Genomic DNA, 24529 nt, shown 5'->3' with positions numbered 1-24529 from the left:
ACAAAGTCAGAAGAGCTGCTCTGTAGGCCGTGGAGGTGAGAGAGGAGGGAATTAGTGGGTATGGCTGTCTGAAACGGATCTGATGGTTCAAAGCTCTGTCTCTCATTATCATTAATTTTTTTTAAGATTTTTTTTGACATGGATCAATTTCAAAGTCTTTATTGAATTTGTTACAATACTGCTTCTATTTCATGTGTTGTTTTTTGGCCTCGAGGCATGTAGGGTCTTATTCACTCTCCAACCAGGGATTGAATCTGGACCACCTGAACTGGAAGGTGAAGCCTTAACCACTGGACCACTAGGGAAGTCCCATCATTATCCTTATTAAAATCAACAAAAAGCTGGTGGTTTGGGTATGCTGCTGGGTTAAGCAAAGTGCAGAGAAAATAACCCTGACCCTATTCCTGCTCCTGAGGGAGTGCTATAGCAAAATAAATAATGGGTAAATGATGCTGACACCATGGTAGTCCCCACTTCCAAAATGATCAGAGGAGAATAGCAGGCCATAGATACCTTAATAATATCAACATGTATTTAAAAATATGCATTTAATGAGACATTAATACATTTTCCTTAGGTGGTTGTTGTTTAGTTGCTAAGTCGTGTCTGACTCTTTTGGACACCATGGGCTACAGCATGCCAAGCTCCTCTGTCCTTGACTATCTTCTGGAGTTTGCTCAGATTCATGTCCATTGAGTCAGTGATGTTATCTAAGCATCTCATCTTCTAATGTCCCCTTCTCCTCTTGCCCTCAATCTTTCCAAGCATCAGGGTCTTTTCCAATGAGTCGGCTCTTTTCATCAAGTGGCCAAAGTACTGGAGCTTCAGCTTCAGCATTTCCCTAGGGGACTATAGATATTATTATTGTCTATTCTTGAGTCTTCTGGATGTATGGTAGCTCTACTTACATTCCTTTTGATTCTGACCTATGTGAAGACAGGTATTATCTCTCATAGCTGTTATAGAACACTTCAAAAACTGTATGTGTTGAGTAAATCAATGGAATTTTAGAATATTTGACATCAAAATGAAGCCAGAGATTGATGTGTGGGTCAGCTTAATTTGAAACTAGCTTGAGTCAAAAGAAGCGTAGCCATTTTCTTAAGCTTCTTTTCCAAAGGATTCCTACATAGCGTGTTGACTAGGCAGTGACATACATGGAAACATCATTTAATAACTGCCCATGAAGTTTTCTCAAACCTATTGTTTTCTATGTAAAGCTGTGAATTTCCTACCTTTGTCTTAGTTAAATTGGACTTTCACTCCCGTAGAAATAATTTACGTGGCTATATAGCACTTATGTAAAAATCAGTACTTTCGTTTTCATTATGAATAATAGGAATGACTTAATCGCTATTGAGAAATTGTACCATTGACTTTCTCTGTCCAAATTCAGGGATTTGCCTCCTGAAGCCTGGGTTGTGAGAGGGGCCTCTTTACGAGTCTTCTTCTCATTTGTGATCCATCACTCAAAATGCTTTCAGAAAGATTGTCTAGAAACACAAATTTGGACTTTCACTGTCAGACCTCTGCTGGAAAACCGAATTCAGACTCATTTTTGTGGCATTCAAAGATTCACAAGATCTGACGTTCCCTCCAGGGCACACTGGTCTCTCTGCAGCCGCTCGAGCTACACACTTGCTCCTTCAAGCCCTCGCTTTGGAACATCGGCTTCATCTTTCCTCTATGAAACTGGCAGATTCTTCACTGGCCTCCTTATCAGAGTGAAATTTTCCTTGCTTTGCAATCCCGTGGTCACTGGCTTTTATTCTGCATTTGAGAGCTAACTGTTTGTAGGGAACACTTCCAGGTTTGAATCTTGGGCTGGCGTGTTCTAGCAGAATACCTTTGGACAAGTCATGCGTTCTCTTAGCCACAGTTTTATGATCTTAAAGCTGACATAATAATACCCATTTTTGAGCACTATTTGTGGGATTAAATGAGATACACAGCACACACACTGAATTCTGTTATCTCTGACATTGGTTCTCATGTACCTAGATCACCTGGAGTGATATTTGTGAGAGTAGATTTCCAAGACCCCTGATCTACTCTATCAGAATTTCCGAAGACACCGGTGGTCCTCACACCACACTGGGAGGGAGCAATGCTGCCTTAAATGAAGTGGTCTTTCAGAAAGAGGTTATCTACTCAATACTCATGTTCTCAGGAATGCATTGGACCAAGCAGGGGTAAAAATACTGAGTGCAAAGATGGTTGCAAATAATTAATTATTGCAAATAATTTTAAAAATTGAGTGCAAAAACAGCTGTAAAAATATTGAGTGCAATTGGCAGCTGATTTTTAACAAGTAAATGCGTATTGCTAGGAAAATGGAGAGACCACTGGAGAAGGTAAGCTGGAAAAGAATATAATCTAAGTCAATTAAGAGAAAATAAAAAGAATTTCTATAATATTTTTCAGATTACAGATGACTTCAAATGCTTTCTCCATCCTCATGTCCAGACTGCAAAGATTCCCTAAGTGACATTCCTTTCTGTTGTGTCCTGTGACCACCCAGAAGGATGCTTAAGGATCTGGCTCCCTGAAATCCAGGAGGGTGCAGAGGTTGTAAATCCAGGCTGGGCCACAATCCGTTTAAGAACAAGTGGCCGTGGTGCAGAATGATCAAACATAATGCTGTTAGGATAATTCTCCACTGATTAAAGAAAAAGGTGTAACTTCTAGGGTTATCCTGGTGTCCATGGCTCTGCGGAAAAGTACTTTACATATTTAATGGAGAGAGGCTTAGCTTTTGAATATATCATTTCTTCAGTGTTGACATCAAAAGGCTTGCAATTCTATATTGGGGGAAATAATGGGATTTACATGTCACCCTTACTCTGCGAGCTCATCTAATATCCTTATTATTCAGGGTTTCATAGCACTACCCTATGGGTCTCTCTCTCTCTTTTTTTTTCTTTCCTCCTTCTTTTCTCCCTTCATTTTTTTTTTTTTTTTTTACTTTCTCAAGTTGAAATGTGCTTGAAACAGTTTAGGGCTTCTAAACTTGGAGAATGTCTCTAATATAATAAGATTTACTAGAATTTGGACTTCCAATGCTAGAAAATGTTGTAGAAAAGGGTTTTAACTTTGAACTACAATGAAGCTTGAGGTCTCACTCATAACCCAGGATTAACACTCCTTAACAACACAGATCCTAGCAGCCTAGCTACTTGCTGCTTTTTCTTCTAAGAGTTTCTCAAAAGGCCTGAAGACCAACATTTTTTGAGTAATACTTCTGAGAATGAGGCTATATGGGAGGAAAACTGAGTGAACTCGAGAAACCAGGTAACTACTGTTACTGTCCTTACCTTCTTATAAGTAAAGGAAAATGCTCTCTAGACATGAAAGAGAGCTCTCTCTTTCATGTCTAGTTCTGAAATTCTATTATTATAAAGTTCTGCTCCCATGTATGTGTGAGTGGGGTGGTCTGGGTGCCCCACCCCTAGAGTTTTTTATACTTTATTTTTTAAATATTTGTATTTATTTTTGGCTGTGCTGCGTCCTCACTGCTGCAAGCAGGCTACTCTGGAGGTGGCACGTGGGCTTCTCACTGTGATATTTCTTTTCGGGGAGCATGGGCTCTTGTGCTCAAGCTCAGTAGTTGTGGCACACGGGCTTAGTTTTTCCATGACATGTGGGATCTTCCTGGATCAGGGATCAAATCTGTGTCCCCTGCATTAGCCATCAGGGCCCCCTCCAGATATTAATCTTTATAGCATCGAACTATAAAGGATTTATCAGTTCAGTTCAGTTCAGTCACTCAGTTGTGTCCAACTCTGTGCGACCCCATGAATTGCAGCACGCCAGGCCTCCCTGTCCATCACCAACTCCCGGAGCTCACCCAAACTCATGTGCATCGAGTCAGTGATGCCATCCAGCCATCTCATCCTCTGTCGTCCCCTTCTCCTCCTGCCCCCAGTCCCTCTCAGCATCAGAGTCTTTTCCAATGAGTCAACTCTTTGCATGAGGTGGGCAAAGTACTGGAGTTTCAGCCTCAGCATCAGTCCTTCCAAAGAATACCCAGGGCTGATCTCCTTCAGAATGGACTGGTTGGATCTCCTTACAGTCCAAGGGACTCTCAAGAGTCTTCTCCAACACCACAGTTCAAAAGCATCAATTCTTCAGCTCTCAGCTTTCTTCACAGTCCAACTCTCACATCCATACATGACCGCTGGAAAAACCATAGCCTTGACTAGATGGTCCTCTGTTGGCAAAATCCTCTATAAACTATAGAGGATTAAAAGCAAATCTCACTTACACATTATAGGTGTGTTTCTCCAGCTGGGCCAACTGTTTACAGTAATATTCCAGGGGATACCTGAAGATACTGTGTTGGCTGAATCAGAATATTTGGAGGAAAAATCCACTATTTTTTTATGAAAAAAAAAAAAAAGACAGGTGTGTCAGGGGATAGAAGGGGGAAGTACATGAAAATCTCAAACAGAACTTCAGTGCTTCCAAGGAGGGACAAGTTCCCACCACTTTATTCAGGCTCAGCTCTCTCCCAGGACCTGTGAGTTTCTTCTCCTTGTGTTTCTCACTGGTGATTTAGCACAGAGCAGTTTTCAGAGGACTTGTGAGGAGGGGGAGGAAATAGAGGTCACCTAGACTGGAGTCGAGGAGGGACCTCACCCTGCTCCAGAAGCTGCAGAGGCGTCAGCCCCCTTCATCCAAGGCAGCCTGTCCTGAACACGCCTGTCGGTAGCCCCGCCCTCTGCAGAGGAGGGCACCAGGGAAACACACGTTTTGATTCTAATTATAACCTCTGACTCTGCTGCCACAGGAAACCGAGATCTTGATGCATCAAGCTGGACAGCAGGCAGGAAGAGCCCAGTCTAGAAGATGCTCCTTGGGGAGGGAAATGATGGGACGAAATAGACATGCAGCTGAGTGGCAGACAAGACTCCCAGCTGGGACCTGGAGACATGACTCGCAACATAGGGGAACAGGAATTTGGGTCTCTTATATTTGGCCTCTCTGTTGGGCAGATTCTCTAACTTCTAAGTAGTAGTTTCTAAAGTCTTCTTAGCAACTGAAATCCTTCTTCTAACCAAGCTGTATGCAGAAGCCTCAAGCGGGATCCAGCTGAGAGTAGAGCTGTTCTGATTGGGGGAAAGTGATGGGGAGACATTGGGAGCTGGAGCACCCTGGTCCCCTCCTCCCTGTCCATCCTATGGGGGCTCCGGAGCACCCCAGGAGGCGGATTCCTCCAAGCACAACTTCACCTCGGTGTACTGAAAGCACACTCATCATCACAGAGACCTCTAGAGTGGCAGTGGATCTGGTTGCAAGCTCTAACTCTGGAACCTTAGGGATTTGTCATGTGTGAGTGCAGTAACCTTTGGCACCTTAGTTACCCCTTTAGGCTTCAGATTCCTGATCTAGGAAACAAGGCTAGTGGGACTTCCCTGGTGGTCCAGTGGTTAAGAACTTGCCTGACAATGCTGGGGACACAGGTTTGATTCCTGGTCGGGGAACTGAGACCTCGCATGCCACGGGGCAACTAAGCCCGTGGGCCACAACTGCTGAGCCTGCACACCCCAGAGGCTGTGCACCACAATGAAGAGAGGCCCCCGCTCACCACAACTCGAGAAAGCCCACGCCCAGCAATGAAGTCCCAGCACAGCCAAAAATAGATAAATAAATAAAAAGAAGGCTAGGAATTGTATCCTCCTAACTGGGTTGATGGGCGAATTAAACAGATAATGTGGGTAAGGCATTTAGCAGAGATCTTGGGCCCAAGGAAAAGCCTGAGGGATGACGTTATGACTGTTCCTAAGGTGGGTTCCCTGGTGGCTGAGATGGTAAAGAGTCTGCCTGCAAAGCGGGAGACCAGGGTTTGATCCCTGGGTTAGGAAGATCCCCTGGAGAAGGGAATGGCAACCCACTCCAGTGTTCTTGCCTGGAGAATCCCATGGACAGAGGAGTCTGGGGGCTACAGTCCACGGGGTCGCAAAGAGTCAGACACGACTGAGCGACTAACACAGGCTACAAGGTGGGTTCTATGCTGTTGATGTGCACGTTTCCCCTGGTATTGAGTGTCTTGGCTCCAAGAGCTTTAAGTTTCTAATCTTAAAAATGTAAGCTTCCCTTGCCACACAGTTATGAGAAAAGGCAAAATAATGTCAAGTGTTTCTGGAAAATCAGAGAATGCAGAATTGCTAGGCTTCAGTTAGCATCATCCCTGGACCTCCACGTGCTCTGCCCTAGGCAAGGGGCTGGTCGTGCGGGCTCCTGGGCTTTGTGGCACTCACCGTGGCCAGGAGGGAATCCAGGAAGCTGCCAGAAAAGACGGTGCCTGTGGCGAAGGCAGTGCTCAGATGCAGGTTCGTTCCGGAAAAGTTCCCTTCCATCCCACTGAGCTGTTCAATAAAGTGGATGTTGGAAGGATTTTCTGCAAGAAAAGAGGCAAAAGGGAAAGGCGGGCAGACAAGTTTAGGAACACAGGACTTTCAGAGCAGGCTGACCAAGTGCGGGAGGGTGGGGGGAGGGGGGAACCATTGCTCAAAGGGACAGATGCCACTATGGGGTCAAGGTGGGACCCGCCTCAATTTTAGTGCTTTCTTTTTTCCTTTCTAAGTATCTTCATCCCCTGAAGATCGGATATCCTCTTGGGTACCTTCATCATCAAGGAGCTATTCTCGGATCTTAGGACCAGTTTCTCCAAGCATGTGTCCTGAAAATCACTCTGTATAATTTGTCTTTCAAGCCAGGACACTTTGCGGGGAAGGTGGGGAACACTTTCAATAATCACACAGGGATAAAAGACATAAATAGAACATCTGCTTGCCCCTGTTATTGTCTTTTTCTCCATATACTGTCTCACAGATGGCTTGGTATTTACTTAGGTTCTTAGAGTCATGTGGGCCTAGAATGAGTTAATCAGGGGCTTCCGAAACTTAATGTGCAAAGTGAACTGGGGATCCTGTTATGACACATTTTCTGATCCACGGGGTCTAAGGTGGGCCTGAGCATCCGTGTGTCCAACAAGCTTCCAGATGCTGCTGCTACGGCTGATTCGTGGACTACACTTTGAGTAGCAAGGGCTTTGAGAATAATCCTAACCAGACCAGGGTGGCAGCGGCTGGATTATCCATTAGCAAATCTGTGCTGGCCCCAAGCTATAGCTCAGACCCCTGCAGGCAACCTCTGTGCTCAATGCAATCATTCATTTCTAAGATAGCAGAGGCACTGGCTGTCTTCGTTCCAAGACTATGGCTTCAAAAATATTTTAGTATAGAGGACAGCATTGGCAGACAGTGATAATGTCTCCTACCAGAGCCAAGGGAAGGCACGCTTACTGCCCATTATAAAAGATTCTGGTTCCCAAAGCTCAGGGTTCCTTTCCAACAAAGCAATTCATGGTGGATCCTGGACGGTCTTGTGTCTTCCATAAACTGGGCAGATTAACCTGTTATTATAGCTTGCAAGTTGCAAGTCTTCGATCCTTCAAAGTGCTTGATTGTCTTATTACTGATCCAAACAAATCTATTGGATATGCAACTCAGAGCACACTCTTTACTGAGCTTGGATTGGTTCCTCATTCTTAAAATTATTCCTTAGTCAAGTTTGGGGGAAGCAATAGACTTCTAGTATTAGGGAACAATTTTCTTCCAAGAACTATGTATATTCATAAAAGAAGAGGGAGGTATGACTAATAGCAACCCAAATTTCCTATGCACACATACTTTCTTCCTCTTGAACTGCCAACCCTCAACACACACACACACACAGACACACAGACACACACACACACACCAGGAGCCCTTGTCCAGTTCTTGCTGTGTCATCCTAAACCAGTGGCTTCAGTGTTCCCAGTCTGTTTCCTGCATTGTACACTCTGTACTGAAAGGCTGGCTCTCAAATCTGCAGCTCTTACGCCACTGTGATCCTTCCTAGCCGCCAAAGAACAGAAACTGAGTGAACTGGCAGGAGAATTGTTCGGCTAATTTGACAGCTGCTGCCAGGTGCCAGAAAGTGTTTAGTTGAACAAAGCTGTATGTCCCTGGAGAGTGACCAGATGCATTTCTGGGGCCAGTGAGAAGCTCGCTGGTCCCCTCCCAACCACTCTAACTTATACGAAACTTAGGGTATATACACATCAGGGTGACAGACGGCTTAAAAGGGAATAAAAATAAAACAAAAATGAGAACTCTAGCCAACAGTTTTAGGGTAGTTACAGACAGATGGGCAGGGAAGAGCCAGGCTCAAGGGCTCTGAGATCTTCCAACCTGGATTTGAAGGGCTAGGGCTCCGGGGCACGGGGACTGTTGCCCGCCTTCCTATGCACAGCCACTCCCAAACCACAGAGTAGTGTCACCCACTGGTTCCTCTCTATGTTCACCTGCTTTGTTTCTGAAACTCTGAGGTCTGTTCATCTGTTTGGTTAAAGTTTCATTTGGCTTACATATGCTGAATCATAAAATTCCCACTAAAACATTTGTTACATCCTTGAATCAAGTCAAATCTCATGCCCAGGGCCAACTTAAAAGATTGACTTTGAGCTGATCCAACCTATGTTAAAGGTACTGCCCCCTCTTCTGTAACCTCCCCTTTTCTCACCAACTATTACCAGTATTAAACCCAGGGTCTCCCCGAGTGCCTCACAAACACCCCCCAGTGTCCTCAGGCACCCCCTGCCTTTCTTGCTGCCCCTAGGGCTGCTCACATCTGGGGAGGTTCCATATACATTCGTTTTCCATAAGGTGTTGGTGAGAGGTAATATCCTGGTCTGTTATTTCTGCTATGGAGCCTTTCTGTTTTATAAGAGAACTGCTCAGGGCTGGGATCAAGAAGACACAGGGGACTCAGGAGCAAGCCTCTTCCTAAAGTCTGTACCCCGGCCTCACTGGCCTCACCCCAGCACCTACCCTGGGGTCACCACAGGAGAGGAAGAAGACTGATGGGCAGAGAAGCTGGTTCAGGGAGAGCCTTTCTTGCAGTTTTCAAATCAATGTCCCCTCCCCTGGGGGGTTCCTTCTGAATGAGGCTGAGCCAAGAGCTGGTCCCCTTCCCCTGGAAACTGCAGGAGTGGGGAAGGCGGGAGCCACTTCTGCCCCAACTGCCCCCGCCCAACACACACACACACACACACACACACCCACACACACACGACAGGCTCTGCTGGATGACGTCAACATCACCAATCGAATAAAAGCCTAATATAACGTCCTTCAAACACAGAATGGTCTCTTGGCCTCCTTCTGGGTCCTCAGTCCTTTGACGGTGGATCCTAAAGGCAACCCTGGGACATCGAGCACACAGGCAAAGACTTCTCCCTTGAATTCTCCCCATGAAACACAACTTACTCAGTTCGGTGAGAATGGGGATCCTTCGGCACTTTGATTTCCTGGGATTGCTACTGAAGTACTGGGCAAACTCTGCAGAACAGACAACAGGGGGGGAAGGGGTCGATAAACGTAAACGCGGTGGTTGGTGACACAGACCAGGATTGGGGAACGCACTGTGGCTCTTGGTGCTTTATCTTAGCAAACCGACCCTCACGCCCAAATCCCAAATCTTTTTCTATAATTAGAAAAAAGAAGAGAAAGTCTCAGCCTCTGCTTTCCAGTTTAGTGGTGTGTGTGTGTGTGTTTCCTAAATCAGCAGTCCTCAATTTTTTTTGGTACCAGGGATCGGTTTCATGGAAGACAATTTTTCCATGGGATGGTTTTGGGATGATTCAAGTGCATTATATTTATCGCACACTTTATGTCTAATCTAAAGCCACCGCTGATCTGACGGGGGTGACCGGTCTGTGGCTCAGAGGTTGGGGACCCCCGTCCTAAATGACCTTCCAGGTAAATTGCAAAAACAGGTGGCGCTCTCCCCATAGTTGTTTATTGGCAAACAAAGTTTAAATACGATTGTTCTGCAACGCGTGGGGTCCTGGGTGATGGCTCAGGCAGGCAGTGCCTCAAACCACATCCGTTTGCTTGTAGTACTTTCAGGAAACTGTGAATAAGAAGGAATGCCTCCCCAGGAGCTCTTGGGGATACATGGCCACTGGGGGGGGCTTCTGGCTCCTGATGCTTCTGCTTCTTTGGGGTCCTCCTGGCCTGAGGCTCTGCCCGCATCCTCTTTCTTCTTCAGCAAGACTGCCTGCCTTCCAGGTCTGGTTGGTCTTCCCAATCCGTAACGTCTCGGGAATGCCTTAAAGACTGGGACTGGAGGTCACAGGAGCCTCCGTGCTTGGCTTTCAGTTCCTACCCTAGGAGATGAGGCCCTTCCTCTCTGTCCACAAGCCTCGAATGCCAAAGAGAGTCGGTGCCCAGCCCCAGCCCGGAACACAGCCTCAGCTCGTGTTGACAAATGAGGAGTTTCGAAAACAAGAATGACACCAGAGTCTTGGTCGCCAAGTTAAACCCTCAATAAAGGTAAAGAAAGAAAACGGAAGAGAGAAATAGGAATCTAGGATCCTGGTTAAAAGCAAAGAAACACAAGCAAGCAAAACAAATACACGATGCTCTCCTCAGGAGTCCTGCTTTAAAACTGCTGCTTAGGGACTTCCCTGGCAGTCCAGTGGCTATGACTCTGGGCTCCCAATGCAGGGACCCAGGTTCAATCCCTGGTCAGAGAACTAGATCTCACATTCCGAAACTAAAGATCTCAAGAGCCGTGTGCCCCAACTAACACCCAGTGCAGCCTAAACAACCAAAAAAAATGCTTGTTACCTTTCTTGAACTTTACTGAGAACCCTATGCATGTAAGAGGGAGAAAATATCGTGAAACTTAAGTCTATTTGTCATCAAGATTCTCTGTTGCCTTGGAAGAAGGTGAAATATGTGGAGAATCTATTGTTTCCCAAGCCAGGGAAACAGTGGGGAGGGAGAGTGAGATGAACAAATTTGGTTTGGTAAGAGAGTCTGCGAAACAGACCGAGGCATGGTCACGGGGACACTGGCCACTGAGACGGGGTCGGGAAAAGGGGAAATCCAGAGGGCGGTTTTGTTCCCAGATGGAATGCTAAGCTCTGCAGGGTTTACCGCTTCTCCCATCTCCCCAGAAAGTCAGTAAAAGGGCCAGTCCTGGTTAATGCAGAGTAGAGCTGAGGACATTTCAGATTGCCACCAAAATGCTGAGTAGATTTAGGGTGAACACAGAAGCAACACGGGGCCAGGGGCAATGCAGAAGTTAGAATCAGAAGCAAATGGCCTTAGGACTTCAGCAAACCCCTTTAGCTTTCTGCGAGGAAACAGATGGCCTGGGGCAAACCTCATCCACACAGCTATTAAAGAGGAGGGTTTGCGTGATGGCTAGAGATCAGATATCCAAACTCACTGGGAAATCTTATTGCTGATGGGATCTGAATACACTCCACTCTTTTCCCTAAATTTCTGGGATTGTCATAATGCAGAGAGGCTTGGGGGAACTGAGATTTTATTTGATTTTCAGAGCCATACGAGGTGTTTTATCTGCTTTATGTCCCTTCCTTCCTTCCTTCTTCCCTCCCTCTCTTCCTTCCTTCTTTCCACCCTCATCTCCTTCTTACCTGTCCTCTGTCTACGATTCTTTAAGGAGTATCAGCTCCAGGTTAGAACTGTGAACAGTCCTTTCCCCAATTACTACGTGTTGCAAAGAAACAAAATATGTTCAGATAGTGAAGAGCAGTATGAAAAAACCTAAGTTTTCAGGACTGACAAGGGAGGTGGCCTTACTTAGGGTGTGAAGAGGTTTCTCTGACATTGAAATGCCTTTCTGAGTGATGAGCAAAAGACATCCAACCAGAGGGGACTAAAGGCAGGAAAGAGCCCGTATAAACAGGCTGAACGAGGAGGAAGTTCAAGCTCCTTACTGGCCTGCAAGACCCTCTATGGTTTTCCTATGATTGTTATGGGTCGCCATTATAAGACTGAAAGGAGGAAACTGATATTATCCAATAAATACTTGCAAAAAATCCTTCTGGCTGCTGTGAACAGTAGAAACGGCAAGGAAGTAAGAATGATGACATCGAATGGTGACATGGAATAAATTATGTTGTGTGAGATCACCTTTGAAGACAAGGAAACTGACTCAAGGTTTATATACTTGGCCCAAGATTATATGGCTTGCGAAGGATGGATGGGTTCTTACATACCAATTAGTACTTATTTCAAAGCCCATCTTCTTTTCAGGGCTTCTTTGTAGTCCTGTTAAAATATACCAGGTTGGGTTGGCATTTTCAATAAAACACTGACATCAGTTTCCCTCAAAGGGGAAATCCTCCTTCAAATTCCACTTTCTGATTCCAATTCCCTCTAAAAGGGTTTGGAAAATCCCGACTTTCAGAGGCAAATGATCTTCTTGGATAGAGACATGTCCACATCAGCTGGCGTAACTGTGTAAGTATCTTCTCTGACACCAGCTGGGGCGCAGAGACAGTTTCTGCCTGAACTCCACCCTTCCTTGTAAAGTAATGGTTAATGTGAATGGTAATTTGAATATGTATCTGATGACAGCCTGGGTACATTCTACTAATGTCAATATTTTTGCCACCTAGTAGTATACAGTATTATACCTGAAATCTTCCAGGCTGGCAGGGTGCTATTACAAAAGATTGCTTAATTGTAGATTACTGCTGTACGTTTAAATTTCAGTAGCATATTAAGTTGTCAGACTTAATTACCGTTATATGTTTAGATTATGCCACAGATTATTTAGTTCAGTACCTAGGTTTGCCAACCTGTTCTTGAGACATGACAGGGCAGTAATTAGAGCATCAGCTGAAAAATCTAAAGCTTTCCATGATGTCGTCCTTTAGCGAGTCTTCAGTCTCTCTGTCCTTCCATGTCCAAGGTCCCTCGGGGGACCACTGGATGCAACAGCATTGCTGGTCCTAGATAGGGTTTATGTGTGACTTTGGCATGATCATGAAGACATGGAAAAGCCTGCTGATGCCACAAAAGCCTCAGCAGACATGTCCGGAGCAAGAGTTCTCAGTCTTGATCCTATCGCCATTTCACACTTGTGCACTGCAGGATTTTAGCAGCATCTCTGACCTCTACCCACTAGATGCCAACAGCACCACCCCCCAAGTCATGATAACCAAAACTGTCTCCAGACATTGTCAGCTGACCTATGGGGGTAAAACTGCCCCTGGTTGGGAACCACTGTCTTAGAGAAAGGAGAGGAAAATTGCCAGGATGCTAGACGCATGTTGGTGCTCAGTGTGGAAGAGCTTTTCTCCCTCCTTTTGTCTCCCTCCCTTCTACAATTGTGAAATTGTAGAGTTTCACGATCCTTTATACTCTCAGTTCTTGGAGGTGATAATTCCCATTGCCACCTGCTTGGTCTGGTGCAAGGGGAGTATTAGTATGAAATGGGAAGAATGGTTAAGAGAACTGATCAGGCTTCTCTGAGGGTTGGGAATTTCTCTACACAAACTCCAGGGAGATTCCTGTGATGCCAGAACAACTGATGAGGTTTCTGAGTGACAGTCTTTGGCTATCCCCATGCGTGCACAGTGTGACTTTACTGCTGGCTACCTCTCTTAGGTAGCACAAGAGAGCCTGTCCAGACCTCTATTTCCTTATCACGCAATGGGTGTATTGACAACCACACAAGGAAATATGCAAGGTCTACCCAATATACTTTTCTCTAAACTGTCCCTTTTGCATTGGGGAGAGCACCTACTCATACTTCATGATGATTCAAACACTCTGACATCCCTTCATCATCTCTTTCTCCCTTCCAACCCTTTTCCCCTCTTTTCTTTCTCTCTTTCTCTCTCTCTCTACTAAACCCATCATGTGCTCCTTTAAGGATAACCTAGCCTGCAGCAGAGTGTGTGACATGTACAAATATATTCTTGTTGAATAAATAAATGCATAAATGAGAGGATAAGAATCACTAGATACATAATAAAAGAATCTAGAAGTAAAATCATAGGTGTCTATATGGTTTAGCCTGTATAGGATGTAAGATTAAAAAATAATAGACGGACAAGTCACCCGATGATTAGCTAGGTGGCTTATGACAGTCCACCCCCAGCTGTTACTGAGTGAGCATTTTCATCTGTATATTGATGACATTGCCTTCAGAACGAATGCTTCTCTGTCCAATTTTAGAAAGTTGAAAGCACGATAAACACACACACACACACACACCATACAAATTTTGTGTAAATCTGAGTACCCTAATTGCTAAGGACTGATGTACAGAATACAATGTCATTTTTATGCATCTCCAGATTAGCTCAGCAAAGGTATGGCTCACATTTTCTTAGCGAGGATTTTCAATGTAACCTGATATTCAGGAACTGCTTTGCTATTAGTTTCACTTAACAAAAACCCCTGAAACTCTGGTTTAGGTTGAGTGGTATTTGGCTGTGCAGTGCAGGTCTATGCAGTAGCTGACTTAATTCATCCACCAAAGACTTGACGAGATTATTCATTTATTCTCCCAAGAGCCCTCAATTTTCTTTCCTAGCAACAGTACTAGGAGTCAGAGAGTGGTCTTTTGGTTTCCTGATTTCACTCGTGAACATGTCCATCCACTGTCATGACCGTGAAAGCTTTGTGAAGCCTGGACTGTCTGCCCTCTTCAAGCTCCATGTGAAGTAGGACAGCTGTGGTCAGCAAGCCACGGGGTTGGAGGATGGAGTGCCCTATCTTAATACGAAGCATCCACATCCCCAAGGGAAACAGGTGGATCTGGGGTTGGGAGGCATCTCCAACCAAGGGTTGTGTTCACTTCATGAATTGAGAATCTGTTCTAAATACTGAAAATTATTCACCAATAATATTTTCATATTAAGTTAAGTGGCTAGTCATCAATTTTTAGAAATGGACTGACAGCTAAGCCTTTTCCCAATTCGGGGAGAAGGACAGCCACAAGTCTGCCACAGGAATATAGCTGAAGCACATTTTGGGCAAGTGAGGTGCACGGAAACTCCTCAGAGTCCACCTACTGGCTCACTTACTTTGATTTAATAAGTGCGTGTTACGCATCCACAGGTGCTTCCCAAGGGCTTCCCTGGTAGCTCAGCTGGTAAAAATCCGCCTGCAATGCGGGAGACCTGGGTTCGATCCCTGGGTTGGGAAGATCCCCTGAAGAAGGGAAAGGCTACCCACTCCAGTATTCTGGCCTGGAGAATTCCATGGACTGTACAGTCCAAGGGGTCACAAAGAGTTGGACACAACTGAACAACTTTCACTTCAGGCATCTACAGAAGGACCCTAATTGTACTGAGAGGAGTACAAAGGAGGAAGAGACGCAAACCCCATCCTGAAGCAACTTCCCCACTTCTCACCATCTCTTCCCAACCTGAAGCTGAAATGTGACGCTTTCAGTTTATAGAAATTGAAAAGGACTTTAGTGCTAATCTTCTAAAAATTCATGTAGTGAAAGTATCTTGAAGACTGAAAGAGAGTTAGGCTTCATTCTCTCCAAGCACAAAAATAAGAATAGTAACTTGAACATCTACTAGCTCCAACAAGAACTAACTGGCAACAATAATACTTGTTACTAACAATAATGAAATACCAATGGCTATGTTCACTGATAATTAATTCATAACAATAAACAGCACTTATGACTCCATGATTCTCCTTAATATGAGAAAACAGTGTTAGGCACATTCCAGTTAGGAGATGGACATCACTTTTCACTGGACCAGGGTTCCCCAGGACTGAACTGTCCACTAACCGCTAATGCTAGTACAGAATTCTCAGAGCTGGAAGGGATTTTACAAGCCAGCCGGCTCCGTTTCTCCTCCTCCCCCTCGTGAGCGTTTTTTAGAGAGGAGTTGACTCTTGGCTCGTCTTATCCTCTCCAGCCCCTTTCTATCGGGATGCGGTCCTTACGTGGCCCTGAGGGTGTCTGGGCCGAGCAGCTAATTCTCAGGTGTCCGATGTTCAGCGTGGCCATGATGGGCTCTGTGTCCACCAGAGTCGGGCTACTGGGTGACTTACAGGAGGAGGATAAGACAGCGCACATGGAGCACTCCTCTATGTTGACCGCATGGAGGTCTACAGAATAGAGCGCAGATCCCTAAGGAGAGAAAATCGGGTGAGAGGACACTTCTCAGACGGCGCTGGGGCACTGGGGATGATGCAAGCTTCTGAACCAAAGCTTGCGTCAAGTCACCTGGATGACTCGAATGGGAGGAGAAGGGGGCGACAGAGGATGAGATGGTTGGAAGGCATTGTCAATTCAGTGGACATGAATTTCAGCAAATGCCTGGAGATAATGAAGGACAGGGAAGCCCGGCATGCTGCAGTCCATGGGGTCGCAAAGAGTCAGTCACACCTGAGCTACTGAACAACAGCTAACGATAACAGGGGTGAGGAAAACATCACATCTGAAGATCTAAAGGTCACCTCTGCATCCTCACAATTGTGCTTGTAGGTGGCCGCACCTGGAACCTGGATTAATTAGTAAAGTGGCAGTTGCTCCTTTGGTGGAGAAATAGGGAGAGATCTGGTCCCACCATTAGGTGGCTCAGATGCAGTTACTGGTGATTCCTGACACCAGCTGAATCTGGAGACTTCTGGTCATTTTCTTTCCTCCCTTTCTACAGACTGAGGTGGTACAGGGAATTTTGTGGTGACTTTTTTAAAAGCAATACAACTTGCTTCCTGAGACAACTGCTTTTAAAGAATATTTCTGATATATTGATAGCATTTCTTGAAAAATCAAATGCTTTGGTGCATCTCACACTGCCTATGTATATTTTAATCCAGGAAAATGCTGGCCTATAATGAGATACAGATCTATGTTGGTTCAGGGCAAAGACAATTACAACCCACAGTACCACAGGTGCCTAATGGACCCATTTCTCAGAATTCCTCCTTTTCATACATCTATCAAGGACCTCATGGCATTATGTGGTCCATAAAAGACGAGTTTGCAGAAACAATGAGAAAGTTAGAGCGCAGCCTAGAAAGGCTGGCTAGGATCAGCTCAGGTGTGCACACTAGGTCAGAATCAGATTCAGGAGTGCAGAGAAACTCTTTACATAAAGGCCACACACATGGTCATTAATATAAACATGAAAATATCTCGATTTAAATCCTAGTCCAGCTACTTATCCACCGTGTAAACTTGGACAGGTAACTTCCTTTCTCTGTGCTTACAGTTCAGCATCTTTAAAATTCATACTATGGGGTTATTTGGAGGGTTAAGTGAATTAGTATGTGCAACCTGCTTCAAATCATTTCTGATACCAGTAAGCACTGTATAATTGTATAAAATACTGTATAATACATTATTGATGTATTATTATTATCATGATTAATCCTAACAAGTATTATAATAATAATATATATATAATATAATAATACAATGTTATTATTATTATCATTATAACCATTCACTATTCCTTACTGTGACACTTACAGGCAGAATGTATATCTGGGGAAAATTCCGGATAAATCGCCATTCTCTCTGCAGGTAATCCAGAGACCCAACGAACACAATGTCTTTCAGCTCCTGACGGGTATAGTTGCTAGCTCTCAACGGCATTACAAAGTTCCGAAGTCCCATCAGTGTCGAGTGGGCATCTCCAAAGACACATGCTACAATGTGGTTCCGAAACTCGTATTTTGCCTTGTCAGTTCGTTTCTAAGCATAAGCAGGCCAGATTCTGGTCATTTTTAGAAACAAGATGACAGTCCCTTAAAGAAGGCTCCTTCCCCACATTCCAACTCTTCCAGGTATATTAACACTAGCACTTTCATAACAGTAATCAGATTCTGCAAATCCTCCTCATAACATGGAACATGGACAATTATACTTTATATCTTTTCATGGTGCTCCTGCTTATTTCACTTTTTCCAGTTTTATATTAGCTTGGAGTGCCTCAGTGAAAACTCAGATTGGTATCATTCCTCAAGTTGTGAAACCACTGAACCAAATGGGGAAAATAGCTCTCATTTTCATTACGTGTTTTTAGCCTCATATATGCTATGGTGGGCTTCCCTGGTAGCTCAGATGGTAAAGAATCTGCCTGCAATACAGGAGATCTGAGTTTGATCCCTGGGTTGGGAAGATCCCCTAGAGAAGGGAATGGCAACCCATTCCGGTATTCTTATCTGGAGAATTCCATGGACACAGGAGCCTGGCTGGCTACAGTCTACGGGGTTGCAAAGAGTCAGATGTGACTGAACAACTAACACACACACACACATGCTATCGTGTAACTCCCTGAAAACTTAAAACATTCCAACCCTGTTGCTAAACTTATGTTTTCTAGTGAATCTTGAAAATTACACCACGTTGTTCAGTATGATGCAGATTTCAGTGGATTTTTATACATATGAAAACACATATATTAACTTGAACCATATGAAATTGCCTTCTTCTGGGTCAAAAACGGTTGACTATTGGCAACTTCATGTGGTTCCACCTGCTACATTGAATGGATTCAAGAGAACTCCAGAGTTGAGGAAATTTATCATGAAAAATACACACAATAAAAGGTTACAAACATTCTATTTCATCTCAGTCATCTGACTATGTCCTCAGAATCTTATCAGTGTGGCCGATTTTTAGCATCTCCCCTATACTTTTAAGCTGAAGACAAAACAATATATGTGATGGATATTTAGATCAGGTTTCTCCCACATTCACACAGACTTTTAAAAACGGTAAGTATCACTTTTATTTAAAGGAATATTTTTTAAAGGAATATTTCTGAAAGAAACATTTTAAGTCTCTGTGATTGATTTCAGTGAATGAGTCAATGTCGTCTCTCATGGTGCTGGGACGAGTAGAAAAAGCACTGATTTTGTATTCTGGTTTTTATTCATGTGTGACCATAAACAAGCTAGCCTCTCTCACCCCCAATTTCTTTACATTTAAATGATTTAAAAATAAACGTTAATTCTGTTGTGGAAATGGGATAATACGTTGAAATTTCAGTACTTCTGTCTTTAACTGTTTTCAATAACCATTTAATCCAATCTGAATCACACTGAATTCCTAGATTTTCAGAGGACTCTTGGAAACTGGTAGAAAACTTGCTAAATGTATTGACAAGTCCTTCCTGCTTGAGAGTGTTCTACATCCCTGAGTAGATGAAGACTCAAAATATTTCAGAGGGATGTATCATTCATCCTTATGCCAGTCCATCGCTGGTTAAAGGACAAGCATCTGTGAACCAGGGGCTGCTGAAATTTAACAGGATAGATAAGTCACATCTGATATCGCTACAATTAGAGTTTGTTCTATTAGCATAGACTGGGAAATACTCTTTCTGAAGGGAATGGTCCTGTGAGGGGACATGAAGCTACTGGTCTGGAGATCCTTTCTAGAAAGTGATATGATTCTTAACCAAATCCATTAAATAATTGTCTCTGGCTAATCCGATTAGTTTTAACTTGAATAATGACACCTCTAACGGTATTTAATGGAACAACTCTGAAGTCCAGAAATCACTCTTCTGAGTAGAACTAAACAATTAGGAACAAGATACATGGCGCAGGGCATTAATGGGTACAGCTAGTCCATTCTGAAGGAGATCAGCCCTGGGATTTCTTTGGAAGGAATGATGCTAAAGCTCAAACCCCAGTACTTTGGCTGCCTCATGCGAAGGGTTGATTCATTGGAAAAGACTCTGATGCTGGGAGGGAGTGGGGGCAGGAGGAGAAGGGGACGACAGAGGATTAGATGGCTGGATGGTGTCACTGACTCGACGGATGTGAGTCTGAGTAAACTCCGGGAGTTGGTGATGGACAGGGAGGCCTGGCATGCTGTGATTCATGGGGTGGCAAAGAGTCGGACACGACTGAGCAACTGAACTGAGCAAGGCAATTTCTCCAGGGAACTGTGGCACAAAACTGTCTTCCCACTGAGAAAGATGGTGGCTTCGGTAGGAAAGTGGGGAGTGCCCTATTTGCTCCAAGTAACAAACTGACAACTTCTGCTTGACTTTTCTGCAAAGTGAACCAAGTTCAAAGTTGGCGGGAAACTTGCAACCTGTACATTTCTCTTCTACGGTCACAGTTTCAAAACTCTCAGAACCTCTTACATTAGAAGCCTGTCTGAATTCATCAGAAGACTCGGTTATATTTCACATCGAGTGCCATAAGGGGACATCTCTCAGAGCAAGCTGCCTGGGGACTTACGAAACAGGGGATAAAGAAACATCTGCTATCTCCATCTCTTGGTCTCTTGAATGCTTCCATCTGCAGTCACCTCCCAACCTTTCTAAAGATGTCCCTCCCACTGAAAACATGTTTGCCTTCCTGCTCAACGGATGTTTGTTTCGTTTAAAATAAGACATACTCTCTAAAATGATGAGCTTCAGCAGTCCTAATAGTTTTCCAGTTGATATGACAGCTCTGACAACTTTGTGCTTCTGATCAAATGATTGATTATGCTTTTTACAAGAAATGGAACATATTTTGTCAGGACATTGGCACTGAGCACAAGGTTTGCACGCGTGCGTGCGTGTGTGTGTGTAACAGAAAAAAGTGAACTAAACTATTTTTGGAAAGCAAGAAAAATACATAGTTATCAATTAGTCATAGCTGAACAAATTACACAGGGTTCTTACAACATGTAAGTAAACTTTTATTAGCTTATTTTAAATTAAAAAAAATAACTTTTTGTTAGTCAAATTTACCAGCTACTCCTTGAAAAGTAAACCAGTGATATTGTACTTGAGTTTCCAACTCTGAGAATAGATGGAGATAAAGAAAGTGGGTGTCAGAGCCTGGGATTAGGATTTGAGATGTTTACATCTTGGTTGCTGGCATTTCACTGAACTGAGTTAAGTTTGTCTCCTTGGGAGGACAGAGTCAAGGACAGAATTCTACATCTATACGGATTCACTCATGCTGTGTGGTGTGGGAGGACCAAGCATTACAGAGCTCATTCCTTGGCTAATACACTCAGTATACGTATAACCAGCTTTAAGAAAAAATACTATAAAAAAATCCCAACTTTGAAAACAATAAATTAAGGAAACATTTATCTACTTTAAAAAAAAGGAAAGACTGCAGAATTCTTGAAAATAGTATGTTCCCCTGGTGCATGTAAATTAACCAGATTTACTAGAAAACAGCAAAGTTTCAGGAGAACATTATTCTGAATAACTGACTCAGCTGAACTATTAAAGGAAAGAGAAAGTGGTTGAAGAATCTGAGCTAAAGTGTTTTAAACGCTGGCATATTACCCACAAGGTTGTTGTCAAACGCCCCATCTGATACCCTGCATACATTTAGATGGCTCCTGAGGTTATATTTTTCCTTCAAAATGCACAGTTTACAAAGAGAAAGGGCAGGTGCTTATGATTAGTAGGAGGACACCATCTACCCTAAGAGGAGCTCAATTTCATCTGAGGTTTGGCTGCAGGTCACCTACCAGAATCATCTTGTTCAAAGGGGTGGCTCTGCACCAGTGAAACATGCCGCTGCTATCAAGGCGGTCGATCTCCTCTTCCGTTTCGCAGAAAAAATTCCTAAATGTGGAGAAGGGACAGTTAGCCTGGGAACACTCAGGGCTCTGGTTAACAATGCCCGATAACAAACTCGTTGAGCCTTGAACCCAAAGTGAATAACACAAAGAAAGCAACCTTAGGTCTGTGAGACTCCAGAATAAAGATTCATGTCTGAAGAACAGCAAGGGGTCAATGTCTTCAGAGTTGAAGGCACATTAAGCACTTTGGGCAAAAGCCAACAAGAATTGTGTGCGTGTGTGTGTGTGTGTGTGTGTGTGTGTGTGTGTGACATACCAGTCTCTCTTTTTACTTTAGATTAGATGTGTTCTAAAGGTAGTTATGTCTGCTTAAGTTTTGCCCTTAATTTTGTTACTGTTTTGATGCTACTGCTGTTTGGGAGAGCTCATGAGAGATGTTTTGTGCACCTGAATCTAGAACTTACAGGGTTAGGAGATCCAGTCATGAGTGGTATATCTCTCTCCTTAGCCTGTTTTCTTCTCCTCTCCTGTCCAGATCTTTTCTTATGGGTCTCGGTTGAAACATCCTTACTCATTAAATGCATTTTGCATCTTTTACAGCTTGCATCTCCCTGGCCTGCATTTGACTAAAACTTGCTCAAACCTTGGTCTAAGTCTTGGCAAACCCTTCCATGTGATCACCCCCACACCGCAGTCAGCCACAACACTTGTCATGCCATAGAGTCAATCACCAAAAAGGCTGGAGGAGGCTTAGAAAAATTCCACTCCCATCCTGAGGAATATGTGCCTGTGAGAGAAGAAGGGACACCCTAAAAGGATCACTGAGAGGTTTGGGTTAGAAAGCACTATTCAAGTTGAGAGAATCCAGGCCCAGGCTGCAGAAACAACCTCAGAATCCCAAGGACTTAACCCAACACGGGTTATTTCTCACACGCACTATTCATTTTGCTGAGATGAACAGGTGTCTCTGCTCCATACAGTCACTCAGCGTCTTAAAGGGAAAGAGGATCTACTATATTAAATTGATTGGCATGCCCCCCTGGAACTCATGTCCTGCTTGTCATCAAGGCAAGAGAAGAGAAAGAGATAAGAGAGTCAGGCTCAGGCATTTAACTGCCTTGGCCCAAGTCAACCAGCCATTGTACCTCACATTTCACTGGCCAGAATGAGTCACAGGGCTCCTGCCACCTTTATGGGGCTGAGGAATTGGGGAGCATTTGAAATACCTGCTGAGCATTTCTGTCGGTTTCAGAGACTTTACCCCTTAGTTCACGGATAAAAGTCAAAGAGCTAACAGACCGTAAACCTGACACTTGAATATACTGATGAGGTTGAGATTACTGGTATTCACAATTTCCCACTCTCTTTTCCTGCCTTAGCAGATGGACAGGTTAGGTGAGACCACGTGATTCGTTCTGGCCAATGACGTGTGAGCAGTGATGGCTGACACAGGGAGAAGTCCTCAGGTGAGGCTCCATACCTCCTCCTAACCTGCTGCAGAGATGACCAGCCTGAGTATATGAGTGATGATGTGGAGCTGATTCCTTGCCTTCCTGGCCCATGCTGGACAGGTAACATGAACAAGAAATATGGGTTGTGCTAAGCCGCTAAGGTTTCATGGTTGCTACGACAGTATTAGTCAGCCCTATTCTAACACAATGACCCTTTCCAAAATATTCCATACTGTGAGCAACTGGAGAAGTCCCTAGGAAATATTTTCTGGAGGCAAACAAATTTTGAGAACAGTAACTCCTCTTTGAAATTTACCCTACACTTAGCATAGGAAAGGTTCTGAAAAGTCATGCAAAAAAGATATTTGAAATTTGTATAATTCAGTGTTTCACACTTTTTTGACCACAGAAATGTTACTATTTGCTTAACTACCTATACTTATTTAAACACGTCTGTTACTCTGCCTTTTCCAACATAGTGTACCATGGCATACTATGGGTTCAGCCCTGGTAACCAGTAGCTTAAGAGAGCATTCTCCTGTGAGATTTTGCTATTCATCCATGGAGTAATATGACCTGTTTCTCTTTGTGCTGAAGGGTTAGGGGTATTCTCTGTGAATTAATACAGCTTGTTATTCGATACCTGGACAAAGACTCAGACTCCAACATAATAACAAGCAATTTTTGCTCTCTTTGACCAGGTTAATTTCTAAACTGCTATGTAAAATCATAATTTTTCTGACAAAGGAACTTAGATTGACATGTCAAATCTAAAGTAATGGGACAGAGAGAGGACACAGATAGAGAAGCTGAGGTAGGAGGCTTGAGGCAGAAGGGTTTGGAAAAGCAGAGGGGCTAATTGCTGATGAGATCAGCCAAGGACTAGGTGCAATTCTTAATTTTCCTCTCTATTTAATCTCCCTACAAGCTTAGTGATTCCAGTCATCTACCTAGCCAAAAGATGTTGAAATATAAGCCTCAAAGTCAGCTTGACCAAAATGAGCTACATTGTTCATTCAAATTAACGTGGCTTTTTGTAGTTTCGATATCCGTAAGTCATGAGCCCCAACCCAGAGCCCTAAGAGCCAAACAGGCACACTCTTAACAGTGATGGCTAAACAGGACCATGGTGATCGTTAAGGGGAACACACCAAAGACCCATATTTTTATCAGGACTTGGAGAACGGGCTGTATTACTCATTCATAGAATCTTTTTTTCCCCGCCATGTGTAGCTTCCTCGACACTATGCCTCAGGTGCTAATATAGCATACCTAAGTTACCTTTGGGAGGTGGCCCTCGGCGCCCGAGTCTACAGCAACTGCCCTACTCTTCTGCTCACTTTCTTCAGCTCTTTTTTTTTTTTTTCGCCACTTCCTCTAGTTCTTCCTCTCCCAAGCGCACCCCCCATAATGAATAAAGAGTCCTTGGTCTGGAAATGAAATGCCGTTTTGGCAAATGGAAGATGATCTCCTTCCAAGCACATTTTAACTTGACTCAGAGTAGCAAATAAGTCACTATACACATTTCTATAATAATAAAAAGCATGATCTATGTACGCAAGCTGTTACAGACAACGTCTTTCTTCATTCCGACATTATGGAAAACAGATAGGCCTTAGAGGAAACACCTGTTGGAGACAGGCATTAAAGAGAAGGCTGAGGAGACCCGCTTCATCATAAAGGCATCCATCTGGTGTCTTCGCCAAAGCAAAACTTGATGCAGTTCAGTTCAC

The 24529-nt window shown here is 43.9% G+C and overlaps 1 protein-coding gene across 1 annotated transcript in view; it reads right to left on the bottom strand.

Annotated features, from left to right (window-relative positions):
• Positions 1-24529, bottom strand: part of KCNU1 (potassium calcium-activated channel subfamily U member 1) — a 138776-nt gene that overhangs the window by 5052 nt on the left and 109195 nt on the right. Inside the window, exons 20-24 of the mRNA XM_015104599.3 lie at positions 21292-21388; positions 17323-17547; positions 15789-15975; positions 9315-9386; positions 6261-6400 (exon numbers count right to left, since the gene is read on the bottom strand). Coding sequence (XP_014960085.1) covers positions 6261-6400; positions 9315-9386; positions 15789-15975; positions 17323-17547; positions 21292-21388 — 721 coding nt within the window. The remainder of the gene's footprint in view (positions 1-6260; positions 6401-9314; positions 9387-15788; positions 15976-17322; positions 17548-21291; positions 21389-24529) is intronic.

Source organism: Ovis aries, chromosome 26 (genome assembly GCF_016772045.2).
Source record: "Ovis aries strain OAR_USU_Benz2616 breed Rambouillet chromosome 26, ARS-UI_Ramb_v3.0, whole genome shotgun sequence".
NCBI lineage: Eukaryota > Metazoa > Chordata > Mammalia > Artiodactyla > Bovidae > Ovis > Ovis aries.
Note: the sequence above shows the minus strand (reverse complement) of the source record. Positions and strands in the feature narration are given on the sequence as shown.